General features: G+C 37.9%; 1 protein-coding gene across 1 annotated transcript in view; it reads left to right on the top strand.

The window, feature by feature from the left end:
• LOC140232038 (B9 domain-containing protein 1-like) overlaps positions 1 to 14,950 on the top strand; it is a 75,712-nt gene extending 60,762 nt beyond the window's left edge. Inside the window, exons 6-7 of the mRNA XM_072312188.1 lie at positions 12,644 to 12,711; positions 13,920 to 14,950. Of these exons, the coding sequence (XP_072168289.1) occupies positions 12,644 to 12,711; positions 13,920 to 14,119 (268 nt within the window). The 3' untranslated portion in view covers positions 14,120 to 14,950. The remainder of the gene's footprint in view (positions 1 to 12,643; positions 12,712 to 13,919) is intronic.
• The last annotated feature ends 642 nt before the right edge of the window (positions 14,951 to 15,592 follow it).

The raw sequence follows: 15,592 nt of genomic DNA, 5'->3' as shown, positions 1-15,592 counted from the left end.
GGGGGGGGCAGCCGCCCCCCATCAAAAAAAGTGGGGGGGGGGGCAAATGCATTTTTACCCCCCCCCCAAAAAAAAATAGATAAAAACAGATTAAAAAAAAAAAAAAAAATATATATATATATATATATATATATATATATATATATATACACATATATATATATATATAATACAAATAGAGAAATTCATTAGCTAAGACTATTTATTCTAACTCTCATAAATGTTTAGACATTCATTTTTCGTTGCGTGTGAGCAGATTATCTCAACCGCATTCAACGGTAACCGTTGCAGTTTTTAGAGGCCTTTGGCTATGGAAAATCATGTAAATATCAAAATGTTAGCTTTAAGCACTGGCGGAATTAGAGGTGGGCACAACTGGCCCATGCCAAAACCCCCCTTTTGAAGCAACTTTTTAAAAATTCTTCTTTGTTTTGTAATTTTTATACGTGTGCCCCCCCCCCCCTTGAGAAAAATAAAAATCTTCCATACGTCCCTCTTCCACCGCTAGTTGTTACTAACGTGACACCTGACGTAGGTAGCGCTCCCGGAAAATAGTTTCATCCCCCGCCCGCACCACCCCCCCCCCCCTTCTTAATTTCCAAAACGAAAAAATATAGCTACAAACAGCAGTGTTTGGACTGTAAAATGTCAAAATTCTCAAGCTCGCTCGCATTAATTCGCTATGCCATTCTCCTGATGTTGCTGCCAGTAATTGCCAGCAGTTGCACCCAGTGCATCCCCCCCCCCTTAATTTCCAAAACGAAAAAAAGTATAGCTACAAATGGCAGTTTTTATACTGTAAAATGTCAACATTTTCAAGCTCGCTTGCATTTAATATGTCATTGTAAAAGAGAATGTTACTGCCAGTAATTGCCAGCAGTTGCGCCTTGGCCGCCCCCTCCCCCCCTTAATTTCCAAAGCGAAAAAAAATAATATAGCTACAAACGGCAGTTTGGGGACTGTAAAATGTCAAAATTTTCAAGCTCGCTCGCTTTGCTCGCTCGCACTTAATCGTTATGCCATTCTCCTAACGTTGCTGCCAGTAATTACCAGCAGTGTTGAGCCCAGTGCGCCTCCCCCTTAATTTCCAAAGCGAAGAACATAGCTACAAACGGCAGTTTTTGAACTGTAGATTGTCAAAATTTTCAAGCTCGCTCGCTCGCATCGAATCGTTATGCCATTCTCCTAATGTTGCCGCCAGTAATTGTCAGCAGTTGCGCCCGGTGCGCCCCCTTAATTTCCAAAGCAAAAGATAATAGCTACAAACGGCACTTTTGGGACTGCAAAATGTCAAAATTTTCAAGCTCGCTCGCTCCGCTCGCTCGCATTTTATTGTTATGCAATTCTCCTGATGTTATTGACAGTATTTGTCGTTTCACACCGTCATTCCATAATCCATGTAAGGAAAACTTAGAATGTTGCTCAATGACTGCGTTGTTGAATGTATCACATCCAGTAATGTATTGTAGTACGTCCCATTAAGTTTGCAGACTGACAGCGCACGCACACTGTCATGCACAAGCATACACTCCCTCAAAATTAGTTTTCCACAAAGTGCCCCCCCCCCCCAATGTCTTGACCTACGGTACGCCACTGTACATATATATATATATATATATATATATATATATATATATATATATATATATATATATATATGTGTGTGTGTGTGTGTGTGTGTGTATGTGTATATTGTGTAACATATGTATGGTCTATCGTGAGCCCCCTCCAATATTTGCCCCCCCCCCCCCCCAATCCAAAACTGCTTCCGGCGTGCCTGATCTGCAGCGCTAAATCCAAACCTTTGGACATGTTTCTGTTCCATTGAAAGTTGGAAAGGAATATCATGATCCAGAAAAATGCTAATTTCTTGCCTTTCCTTTGATCATTTAGCTTCAAAATTTTGGCAAATGATAGAAGAAACAGCCCGAGCTAAATTGTTACTCGCTTCAGATACGAGCTAAAGTCGTACGCAGTGTAAAGAGGGTATTTGACTTTGATTCAAATGGTGCGTTTATTTAAAAATTTTCTGAGACAGAATCACGATTCTAGATGCATTTGAGGCATTTTTGGGGGGATAGATAAACGCAATTTTATTTTCAAATGCGTTAAACGCCGATTTTAAACGCCATTCAAAGGGCGTTATGTAATACGTTTGAGACCATGATTCGCCTTTCTGCGAGTAGATATACGCAATGCCGTTTCAAAACGCGTTTATATCTCAAGGTCAAATCCTGGCTATCCCCGGTCATGTTCTCTGCTCATCATTTGTGCGTAATGATGAGGCATGTTTGGTGGTACGCAGTTGACCTTAAAGGGAAGGTAAACCCAAAGAGCAATGTGGATTGAGTGAAAGCAGCAACATTAGTAGAACACATCAGTGAAAGTTTGAGAAAAATCGGACAATCGATGCAAAAGTTATGAATTTTTAAAGTTTTGGTGTTGGAACCGCTGGATGAGGAGACTACTAGAGGATATGACGTATGAGTGGACAACAATACAAAGAAAATATAAAGGATATTCAACAAAAATTCACTTTTCTAGAATTATGAAAGAGCAGTGGACCAACCGCTTTCAGAAAGCAGGGGGAATAATTGCTACCCTTAACATATGTCAATATCAAGTTGATGGAATTTGTAATTTTCATGAAAAATGGATTTTTGTAGTATTTTCTTTACATTTTCTTGATATTGTAGTCCACTCATACGTCATAACCTCTAGTAGTCTCCTCATCCAGTGGTTCCAACACCAAAACTTTAAAAAATCATAACTTTTGCATCGATTGTCCGATTTTCTTCAAACTTTCACTGATGTGTTCTACTAATGTTGCTGCTTTCACTCAATCCACATTGATCTTGGGGTTTATCTTCCCTTTAACTTCCCCAGGTTTGCAAACACCATTCCAAATGCACTTTGAAACCTCTCAAGTTAAGCGGAATGCCCACTATGCGACCTGAGCCTGTGAGCTGGTGCGAGCTGTATGGGGCGCCAAGTGTTGCATGGCCTATGTTGGTGCGAAATCAGTCATTTCGTAACAAAATGTTGTCATTTCCAAACAAAACGATGACATTTTGTCAATGAACTAATCATTTCGTGAAAGAAATGACTGATTTCGTAACAAAATAGGCCATTTGACACTTGGCGCCCCATACAGCTCGCAGGCTCAGGTCGCACAGTGGGCAAGCTTGCAGCCAAGCTCACCCAAAGCTTTGTAACTGACAAAGAGTGTGAATCCACCAAAGTCACTCATACCCAAGAGAGAACAGTATAGTGTGTTTTTTATTTAGATAAAAAATATTGTACCAGCCAAAATGCACCTGTAAGTGTGCATCACTTTGATAGAAGTGCTTTTAATGTAATAGGAGACACCTACCAGATGACTAAGGTATCCTTGGAGCTGTAATTGGATAACTCAATTGCTTTGTCCTTGTATTTAGCTTTGCTTCATTTGCTTTGCTACAACTAGTACTTTTGTCATTTCACAGAACATGACACGGTAGCTGTCTCTTTGCAAACTTAGCGTGGAAATTGCTTGAAACAAAGAAGTGCCAGTTACCGCTCAAATACTGCAGAGTTTTGTGGTCACCTATTTTCTGAAATTTGTAAACTTTTACTGATGTGTTCTCAGTGTTGCTACATTTTCTCTATCCATATGTAGATGAAGGTGAACTTGTCCCTTAAGGTTACTTGTGTCATATTGTATACCTTTCATCTCTTATGCAGTGTCAAAGGTCAGCAATAAGCACTTATATCTAACAGTAAAAAGAGACAGAAAGTGATAGGGAAAGAGCTTGTATGATGGCTGCGACTACAAGTGTCCGTGCTGACAAGTTACTTGATCATGCATTTCTTATAGGGATTGTTATGCCTCCGCCACGAAGTGGTGCCGGAGGCATTATGTTTTCGGGTTGTCCGTCCGTCCGTCGTAGCGTCCATACGTCCATATGTACGTCCGTCCGCATTCGTTTACACGATAACTTGAGAAATATTGACTGGAATTTTACCAAACTTGGCCCAAGTATAAAGTATGATGGGGCAATTATTTGATTAGATTTTGGGTGAAATCGGCCAAAGGTCAAAGGTCAAGGTCAAATCAAGAAATTGTATCCGTTTACGCGATAACTCAAGACAGGATCGAGTAAATTTCACCAAACTTTGTCCGAGGATGATGTATGATGGGACAATTGCATGATTAGTTTTTTAGTGAAATTGGACAGAGGTCAAAGGTCAAAGATCAAGGTCAAATCCTAAAATTTATCTGTTTATGTGACAACTCAAAACTGGATGAAGCAGCTTTCACCAAACTTGGTCCAAGTATGATGTATGATGGGGCAATTAGTTGAGGAGATTTTAGTGACATTGGCAAGAGGTCAAAAGGTCAAGGTCAAATGCTAAAAATGTTGCTATTTCCCCCATATCTATGCAATGCCCGAAGGTATTTTATTGAAACTTAGTGCAGACATGTACTACTGCGTAAAGATTCTCCAGAGAGAGTTTCATGTCACAAGGTCAAAGGTCAAAAGGTCAAAGGTTAGGTGAAAATGTTACAATTTCACTTTTCTCGCAAATGGTTCAATGTATCTTCATGGAACTTGGTACATATGCATGTACTGACTGGCAGGGATTATCTAGGGAATTTAGGGGTCATGGGTCAATAGTCAGGGGTCAAAGGTCAAGGTCAACTCAAAATTTTACTGTTTCCCTCATACACTACCGTTGTATATGCAATGCTTGCATTATTAGTTTTAAAACTTAATATAAACATGTATTACCTAATGGAGATTCTCTGGAAAATTTCCAGCCAGAAGGTCAAAGGTCAAAGGTTAAGGGTCAAAGGTCAGGTTTAAATGAAAAAAAATCTATTTTGTACTGTAATTACACTCTTTCTTCATACCTTGAATGCATAAACATATAACAGGGTCGGTCAGAAGTCAAGTAAAAATCCTCAATTCCCCAAATATGTGTACCTGCACTCTTAGACAATTATAGCAAACCCAGTTTGAGGAAAGTGAACATTCAAGACATTTCTGACAAACCTGTCATATCAGTATTTTGCCAGTTATGTGAAACTGTCATCACACATTGTGAAGACATTGTACTATACAACTATTGGGAGAATCATGCATTATGGCGGAGGCATCAGTCGCCATAGCGACATTTCTAGTTTAGTTTAGTTTTCGTTGTGCAAATGAGGGCATAATATGATCTTTTTAATACAAGTATACAATGTAATACTATCTACTGTAATGGTCAATTGACTTGATTGAACTGGCCAATGATTGCAGTTAATGTGCTTATCTTTTCGCGTGTTTTCCAAAGTTCATGAAGTCACGCAGCGCATCCAGTACATTGCACTGTCATACGATCCATGCCATCATTCTCTCGTTGTTGTTGTTGTTGTGCTGTTCTCCTGCTGATTAAACTTAGTATGGTGGGTGAGGGCATATCATACTCTTTCAAATGTGATACTGTTGACTCTAATGGTCAGTTGACTTGTTTGAAGTGGCCTTTTACTTGGTGACCTGACAATGCCTTTATGAAATATTGCCCGGGTGATGAATTATAAATGCCAATTAATCTGTACCTGGTATTCTTTTCATTATGGTGTGATGTAAGGAGATATCATACTATTCACTCCAGACCAGCAATTCCCCCAGGCATTCTATAAAACTTGTTCCCAGGTCCCTGTGCCTGTAATGCTTTCTCTTTAATATATCCATCATATATGTTGAGGGTATCTCGTAAATGAATAAAAGGTATTAAAATGGAATGGTCAGTGGAGTGGATTTGATGAATGGCCAGAGGTTATAATGACTTTCCCATGTTCCCAATTTGAAGTTTGTAAGGTGGTGAAATACTATATGAGACTAAACCATTTGGTCATGAGTAATTTGGTGATATGTGGGTAGCATCTTTTATGAATATTTGGAACTGACCAGTGAAATGAATCTGTGCAGCCATGCCTCCAACAAGTGCCTTGGGGCCCAAGGCTTTTCTGTTTTCTCTTTCTTTATTTGTTTCTTATCTTCAAAGTATTCAGTGTGGAAGCCTCAACAAGTTGAATGAAGTGAGAATTGCCTGTGATGATCCATGGCATTTGAAGGGACTGATTTTTAAAAAACTGCAGTGAAAATTCATTCAGTTCAGACTATTGAAACTCATAGAATTGGTCCAATTTCCACCTGTTAAAATGAAAATAAAGTAGAAGAAAGCAAAATTATCTCTGAAAACTTTTACAGACATTGTCATCAGCTCACTCAAGAATGAAGCAGAGAAAATGATATCTAATATGAACTCTAATGCTTTAATTGTCTATGTCTTTAACTCTTAACGTGCCATGGTTGCCGAACGGGGACCTTAGTCCTGATGTGCCATGGTCGCCGATCGGCAACTAAGAAGAGCGAGAAAAGTATTGATCATTTAAGTTCTTGTGGTACCGTAATGTGTTACACCAAGAAACTGCCAATGATATGTACTGGTAGCTGATTAGCATAGCCATCGTTTCCACTAAAAATATGAGCATGCTCACATTGGAAAATTTTGAGTAAATACATGATTTTTCAGCTAGATGTATTTTTTTCGCGTCAGGAAAACCCGCAGCAAGCGCACCCTCTGCGAGATGTGTATGGATCAAAAGTCTCATTGGTAAACCACGCGTGCGTATGCTATTGAATCTGTGTGTATTGTCTATCCATGCGGTTCCACTCGCATTGTTCTGCTCGGATGCTGTCCTGCGGGAAGCTGCTTTCATTTTGTCCCTCAAAGAGGGTCAGCTTTCGTTCGTCGGTCAAGTCTATCATCCTTTTGTTTTGGTGAACGTCACTAATCGCCCCCACGCCTAGCATAGGAATTGCATGCGGACAAAGGCCTGCCGATTTCAATAGAGTACCCCCCCCCCCTCCTCCACCAGCGGTTGGTCCGCTTAGACAAAAGAAGGATTAGTAGGTCCTTCCTTCTCAAGTGGACAAAAGACACTCTTCCAGGGCCCGTTACAATTACTTTAGTTTCAAATACAGGATCTGGGACTAAAGGACTCAGATTTGGGAATGATTTACTGAGGCAGAAAGAGAAATTGCTATGACAAAATAAACTGCTAGTATCTTTAGAATCATACAATATTCTAGAAGGCGATTTTGTTATCATTTGAAAGAGGAGATGTTCCTCTAAAACTTTCTCACAGAGTCAAGGGAGCATTCTATTGAAGAAAAAACATGACTGACTCTTTTTTTCCTTACTACACAAACATTTCTAATAATTTTTTTGATGTATCAATTATTTCTGCAATATTTCAGGTTCAGATAGATATCATGGCAAACTGACTACATGACACGAAAGAACAAACATTTCTTGATATATGTTGTGTAAAACTCAATTCAAAACAGTCAATAGTTTCAGAGATATGGCGGTTTTAAATTTCATTATCAGTCAAGTTTCGAAACGTTCTGGCGTTAGGTAGAAACCTCTGGCACGTTAGGGGTTTTGGGCCTGGCAAATTAAGTGTTAATACAGCAATTATGAACAAAAAATGGTGAACATAAGTTGTCGTTGGCTCAATGGCTTTCTGGCTTTAATGTCTTTAGATTATATGATTGGAGTGTGTGATTGAAGGTGTGATGTCTCCTTGAACAGCCTGAGATCCAACTACCGCTTCTTTGCACACATAGCCCCAACTTTGCCATTACAGGGAGCTGCCTGAGACTCCTACTATTCACATGTTATTAAAGGTAGTGTTTACCATTGGGGGCAGTGATTTAAAAGATGTTCAAGGTATCACAATTGATGCATGTGTGCAGGTAAGTTGTTTAACAAAACATTGTACCATATAAAATTTTGCAATTAAGCCTAAAATATAAGGAGATATCATTATTTTTCTCACTAAACCATAATTGTAGACAGTCTAGTCCAGAAACATTTTTATTGTAAGTTATTGTTCACATTTTGTACATTTAACAATACTTAACCTTAATTATGCTGATTCAAATTTTTACAATGGTTGTTTCTATCCTGAACTGGCATTTTAGAACAATTTTGAAGCACTAAATCTAGGTTTCTATTTCATCTGCAAATGGTAAATAATGCCTTTAAATATTTTAAATATGAAATGAATTGATGTACATGGTTAAGTAACTCCTTCACAAATTTAATGCAAATAACCTCAGTGGAAAAGAACACATGCCAGTCCTCTCTCAACACCACCTTTGCCATTGGCATTATGTAAAGTTTTAATTCACTCCATCAAAAATTTGTGCATACATCACTGGAAGCATATTTTAAGTGAAATAGGTAAAACATTTCCACCAGAAACATGAACATTTGGAGAAAATAACATCAAATAATGAAAGTAATAACCACTTGAACATAGATGTTCATGTCCTCGAATGTGGTAATTTTAGAGCAATTTGAAAAACTAATCTTGGTGTAAGGGTAATGATATCCAGAGTAATACTTTTAATTCCAAGATATTTACGTGAAATGTGATTAATTTCGTAGAACATTCTGAAGAGACATGATAATGCTTGCTTTCTAGCTACAATATGTTCAAAGTAGTTCCTGGATAGTATGATTGATAGTACATTTTATACTTCAGGACGAAGGAAGTTTCTCCTTCATCTGAATACACTCTGCACATTACTGAGTTTTTCTGGCAAAGCATGACCTTAAATGGAAGCAACTCCAAATTTATACAGCGGAAACTTCTTTTAATAGTGTTGCAGAAGAACAACTTACAAAATAAGGCATGCCATTTATACGAAACAAAAGATTTTGAGAGCCCATCAGCACACGCTCTATTCAAACCTCGCACCTGACCAATATTCTTATTGTTGATGGCACGTGTAGGTGGATTACCAACCTGTCTGTTCTCTGTCGACCTACTAAAAAGAATCATGTTTGGGGGCATTGGAGGCTTTCAGAAAATTGCAGGAGAAACAGATTACCATAGCAGCATTTCTAGTTCTTTTTGTTGTTGTTGTTGTTGTTGCTTAGAATGGTACACAGCCTGTATGATATCAGGAGAAGTTCAGAATAACCATGCCAATATTTCCAACTTAATGTTTTGTCCATGAAAAATGTTGTATTTGTACCAGCCTGAAGTATAAGTGGTGGTTTTAGTGTGTCCGTGTCTGTGTGTGTCATGTGTGTGTGTTTATGATAGCACACAGGTTATATGCTTGTTGGTATCGACCCCACTGGTCATTAATTTTCTGGTGCCATTTATGAGGTATCAATATCTAAGATATTTGCAGGCATTTGGCTTTTTTTTTTTATGCCTCCGCCACGAAGTGGTGCCGGAGGCATTATGTTTTCGGGTTGTCCGTCCGTCCGTCCGTCCGTCCGTCCGTCCGTCCGTCCGTCCTTCCGTCCGTCCGTAATGAATTTTGTGGACAAGGTAACTATCAAAACCTGTTGAGGTATCCTAATGAAACTTGGCATGTATGTGTATTAGGGGGTGTAGTTGTGCCTATCAACTTTTGGGTGCACATGCTCAAGGTCAAAGGTCAAAAGGTCAAGGTCAAATACATAAAATTTCACTATTTCCACCATATCTATTGAATGCCCGAAGATATTTTCTTGAAACTTAGTGTATACATGTATTACCCAATTAAGATTCTCTGGTGAAAGTTTGGGTCATGAGGTCAAAGGTCAAAAGTCAAAAGGTCAGGGTCAAATACATAAAATTTCACTATTTCCACCATATCTATTGAATGCCTGAAGATATTTTCTTGAAACTTAGTGTATACATGTATTACCCAATTAGGATTCTCTGGTGAAAGTTTGGGTCATGAGGTCAAAGGTCAAAAGGTCAAGTAAAAATGTTAAAACTTTTTTTTTCTCCATACCTTGGAAAATTGTTCAAGGTATCTTCATGGAACATAGTATATACATATACTGACTGGAAGTGATTATCTAGAGAATGTAGGGTTCATGGGGTCAAAGGTCAGGGGTCAAAGGTCAAGTGCAACACTTCAAAATTTTACTATTTCCCTCCTATCATGCAATGCCAGCAGGGTAATTTTTTTTTTACACTTGGTGTATGCATACATGTGTAACCTAATAGAAATTCTCTGGAAAGTTTTTTTTTTCTTCTTTTTTGCCTCAAAGGTCAAAAGGTCAAAGATCAAGTGAAAGTGCTGAACTAACTTTTTCCTCCATATCTCGGAAGTGGCTCAAGTTATCTTGAAACTTAGTACATATTATGCATGTTCTACCTGAAAGTGATTATCTTATGAATTTTAGGGTCAAGGGCCAGATGAAAATGGTAACAATTTACTATTCAATTCAGAAATTGCACTTTTTCTCCACACCTGTACCTTGAAAATTACTCAATGCCTAAATGTATGAATGGGTCAAAGTCGAGTTAAAGTCCTTAAATCCCTACTGTAGATACATGCTCTCCTATCCATCCAATTAAACCTAGGTCAAGGAAGGTGAACATTCAACACATTTGTGACAAACTTGTCATTTCAATATTTTGCCAATTTTGTGAAAATGTAATCACACATTGTCCACATGTACTATCTAGACCTATTGGGAAAATCATGCATTATGGCGGAGGCATACCAGTCGCCAAAGCGACATTTCTAGTTTTTTTTTTTTTACAGGTTATCTTTGTGGAGGGCTGCAACTGCTTACAACATAGATTTATTTGAAACTTTTTCATAGCAAACTGCTGTGAAGCCCATGTACAGATAATCATACCACTTATACTAGGGTAGTGTATTTAGAAGAAAGAGTTTGTACAGATATTGACTTGAGAGTCTCCGCTAGTTTTGAATGTTCCAAGGGCTTGCTGGTATCGGCAAATACACTATTGATAAATATTATGCTACTAACCAAACAAATTATTCCCAGGGAATGGTTAAGTGTTCCTTTAGCAAAGACTTTATGTCTCTCTGATACAGGTTCATTAAAGTTTATGCTGTATTTGGTGTTGTATTGGTTTTTGTTTTGTTTTGTGTTTTCTATGACTTTATGGATACCCATCATAAAGGTTAGGGGACCATTGAAGTAGGGTTCACTGGAGTTCATATATGTGTGCCTTGAGTGAGGTATTGGATAAATTGTTTGTTTGCAATTACATCTGGCAAGACATGAACTCTTGATCTTTTGGCAGTATTCAATCATGTATCAGATTTCAGCATCAAAATTTGTGTGCCTTAAGTCAGGCTTTTGATTATAAAAATATGTTTGGCTGCAGGTATATCTGGAAAGATGTGAACTCTTCATACAGCAATACTCATGTATATCAGATTTTAATGCCAAAAACGTGACCCAGGCTGGCAGGCTATAAAAAGACAAGATATGGAGCACTTTGGGGAATCTCGTGATCCATGTGCCACATTCTGTAGTCTAATGGAGATAACACATGTCTGGTGATCAGGAGGTCGTAGGTGATCAGGAGGTTGTAGGTTCGAATCCTGCTCGAGTATGTACGCCCATGATTTTTTTATCATGGCTACTACTAAAACACTGATCAATTCAGTGCTTATTTACGTCGATGTAGGGCAATTTGTCAATCAGTTGCAATCAATGAAGTCTTGTTTTTCAGTTGTTGATATTTCTCATACTGTTTGAAAATACTCTACGAAAATACCTGTATGAAAGCTGATATTCTGTAATCATTCTAAGCAAAATGACAATCACAATAGGTCACCCAAAGGTCAATAAGCATTCAGGAAAACCAAAATATTACAAATTATCCAGTACAAATCATTCAATGTATGACACCATCATTGACTCATGGGTATTAATGCCCCATTACAAAAACCTGATGTAAATTAATCATACGTTTATGAAGCTGCAAGTAATTTTTTTTAGTATTGATTTCTATGTCACTAAAGGGACCTAAATCAAAGTCTGCAGAAGCATTGTAAATCTATTAATTCTGTTACTTTTATTCAAGGAAAATGAGAATGAAATAAATGAATTGAATTGAATTGAATTGAATTGAATTGAATTGAATTGAATTGAATTGAATTGAATTGAATTGAATTGAATTGAATTAAATTAAATTAAATTAATTAAATTAAATTAAATTAAATTAAATTAAATTTAATTTAATTTAATTTAATTTAATTTAATTTAATTCAGTAAAACCCTTGCGCATTTGAAATGGAGATAATGCAAAACATTTACCAAATCAGAGGACTGCATGCATGTATATCTAACTAAGATGGTAAGATAGTGTTGCAAGTAGCAGAGCAAGCATTGTTACATGCAGCACTTGGCACAACCATTTTTTACAGCTCAACAAGGACACCAAAGTTCTGAAAGTTATGAAGAAATGTGAGGATGAAATGATAACTTTTGCTAGGTCACTTTAATATGATATCTTTTGAACAGGTTCATAAAAATTAATTGGATAGTTCACTTCATAGTGTTTGATGTACTAAAACTGGCAGAGCAGATCAAAAATTATTTCAGGTAGCGTATGCTGCACAAACATTGCGTGATGTAGCCAGCCTCAGTAAGATTCCAGGGTGCATTGCGTGCAGTGCATGACTATTGTTTTGGTAGTAGGAACGTTTCAGCATGAACCCTGGGCTCAAACTTTTGTTTTATCCTGGTAGTCCGTGCAGGTTGCAGAATATGTTCTTACTCTCATGAAATATCTTTTGTTTGGTCTTCTTTAAACCTCTCATAGGTGGTTCATGGGCCGACGCCCAGAGTATGTCGACACCAATGTGGTGGCCAGAGGAGAGGGGCGAGAAGGTAAGATGAGAGACAGTAGAACACCTGTTGGAGTTGTCCCTTTTTTCTGAATCAATTTTCCAAAGCAGACATATCTTCCCCTCACTGCTCTGAAAGCCCAAAAGGAGTCTTTTATTATTAGCAATTTTTTGGATATCTCAGCCATTTGAAAACCAATTTTCATCAAATAAACGTTGAATCCTTCTTGAAATTACATGCTCTTTCATATTTCATAAGAGGCTTTTCATTATCTCACTTAGGAATGTTCAAAATATGAATCCCCACCTCAACCAGTACTGTACAGTCCCTTTAAGACACATCACAGATATCATCTAGAGACTAAAACTCTAATCATGCTTGAAATAGTTTTTTCTTGTCCAGTTTGGCAAGTTCATAGAATACTTAGCGGTTCAGATGCTAACTCTTCTTGTTGTCCTAGTCAGTGATATTTCAAACTGAATCTAAATTTCATAAATGACTAGGCCTTCTTGGCACTGGGTAGTAACAAATCTGTACATTTTTTTTTTTTTTTTTTTTTTTTAGAAAACATGACCATTCTCTCTCTGTATGTATATCCATCTATCTATCTATCTATCTATCTATCTATCTTCTATCTATCTATCTATCTTCCTATGTATTTTCCTATCTGTCAATCTATCTGTCTTACTGTCTGTTTGTATGTATCCTCTGTCTTTCTGTCTATCCATCTATACATTTTTCTTTTAGAAAACATGGCCATTCTTTCTGTATGCATATCTATCCATCTATCTATCTATCTATCTATCTATCTGTCTATCTATCTGTCTATCTATCTGTCTGTCCATCTACATGTCTATCTACATATCAGTCTAGTCATCTATCCATCTATCTCTTTATTTATCTATTTATCTACTGTAAAACATATTTTCGCAGCATGAAATTTTCGCGAATTGGAGCCGACAGCCTTTTTCGCGTCATGAAATTTTCACGAGTTGCCTCTAACATTCAGTACATATAGTGTAGACGAGAACTTTCGCTTGCATTTTAATTTCGTGAATCTTGGCTGTAGCTAACTTCGCGAAATTGAAATGCACGGGAACATTCCTTGTTTTACAGTACCTATCCATATATTGTAAATATATTGAAATGTTGTCCAATTCTGTCTCCTAATAGTGCATTTGTCCTCTATATTTCAGTCTTTCCATCATATTTATCACTATTCTGTCTTTTTTTTTCTTTTTGTCCATCAGTAACAAGAGTCAGATCTCAGGGAAGCATCAAATGCCAGCTGAACATAATTTCCCGCGACATGAAGAAGTTGGGCTACGACGTCGTTCCATCCACAGTCTTCTCGGCGACCACGGCCACAGCACCAATGCCAAACAGTGCTGCCCCTGGGGCTGAGGCAGCAGCGGAGCCTACCGCCAACAGGGCCGGAGACCACTCATGACCAAACCATCCGTAGAAGACGAAGAAGCTATTAAAACGAAAGAGATGAAAACAAGAGACCTGAGACTAGCATTGTAAGGTCTTCCGTTTCTTTTTTTTTTTCTTGGTCAAGATGTTTAAGATTCTGATCTTAGCACCACACGATTGATGCGTAGTCCGTGGAATGTGCTGATCATAAGATAATGAACAGAAGAGACTTACGCGTAAAAGACAGTCCTGCTCTGTATAATGTCCTCAAGGTTATGAGGATGTGTGGTGTGTGCCAAAATTGTTGGTAAAACCTTGAAAATGCAAAGACCTTCCACAGTAGCATCCCGTGGCTGGCGGTAAAAATGTAATTCATTATAACATGAAATTATGCTGCTTGTCATAAATGTTATGGTGGCATTGGAATTTTACTGTCACAATGTCAAATGCAGTGCCACATAGTTCATGGTCGCAATGTAATGAAACCTGAGCATTCAGAGATGGCACAAACAACACTCAAAGAAACTCTTTAGTCTCATCTAACAATGTATGTCTGACTTGGGTCGTTCTTCCTCTAAATGTCAACTTTTTGAAAAGGTTTTTTGGGAATCAAAAGGGCTTTGCAGACAAAGAGTAACATTCCTCAGAGAATGAAGAAGCTACCCAACCCCCGCTCCCTCTTTATTCAGTGATTTTAAATCACAGTAGTTATGTATGGCAAATGCTCAGAGAAGAGAAGATTGAGGCAGCGATATGTGGTTAATAGAGAGCAGTATCATGATGGCGTCGAGAATTTTGGTGACACTTTGTCCCACGAGCACCTCAAACTTAACTTGACAAATCTATGATGGTGCTTTGTTAGCCCAATATATTTATTGTGGCACAATGCAATTATCTATTTCATAATTCAATTTTTTTTTTCTTGTGGTCTTAAAGGGGATGGCTAGTAACTGATCAGTGGGAATCAGTGGGAATGCTGGAGGATGATTGTTCTAATCCTTGTGGGATTCATTTAAGAGTACATTATATATCTATTGTTGTGTGAAAATTATTTGCTTCAGAATGGTCTCATATTCAAGTAATGTGCAGTTTAATGTTTCCAGGTTAACATGCCTGGTCAGTGACGGGGCGTTAATCTGCACATTACTTGAATATGAGACCGTTCTGAAGCAAATAATTTTCACACAACAGTAGATATTTAATGTACTCTTAAATGAATCCCACAAGGATTGGAACAATCATCCCTCAACATTCCCACTGATTCCCACTGATCGGTTACTAGCCATCCCCTTTAATAATTTAAAAGTGAATATTCAGGAGGCTTCTTGTCAGACATGGTCGGTCATTGTGTTCTTATGTGCTTATCACATTTGTCCTACAATGGCTCTGTGGAACATGCATCTCCCTTCCTGTGCTGCATTCTCGTATGGAGAACAGGATTTTTTTTTCTTTTCAAATGTCCTGTGTTTGCAGGTCTTTCAGATTACTGTAAATCTGAACTATTGAC

Source organism: Diadema setosum, chromosome 8, assembly GCF_964275005.1.
Source record: "Diadema setosum chromosome 8, eeDiaSeto1, whole genome shotgun sequence".
Lineage (NCBI taxonomy): Eukaryota > Metazoa > Echinodermata > Echinoidea > Diadematoida > Diadematidae > Diadema > Diadema setosum.
This window is presented reverse-complemented; position numbering and strand designations above follow the sequence as displayed.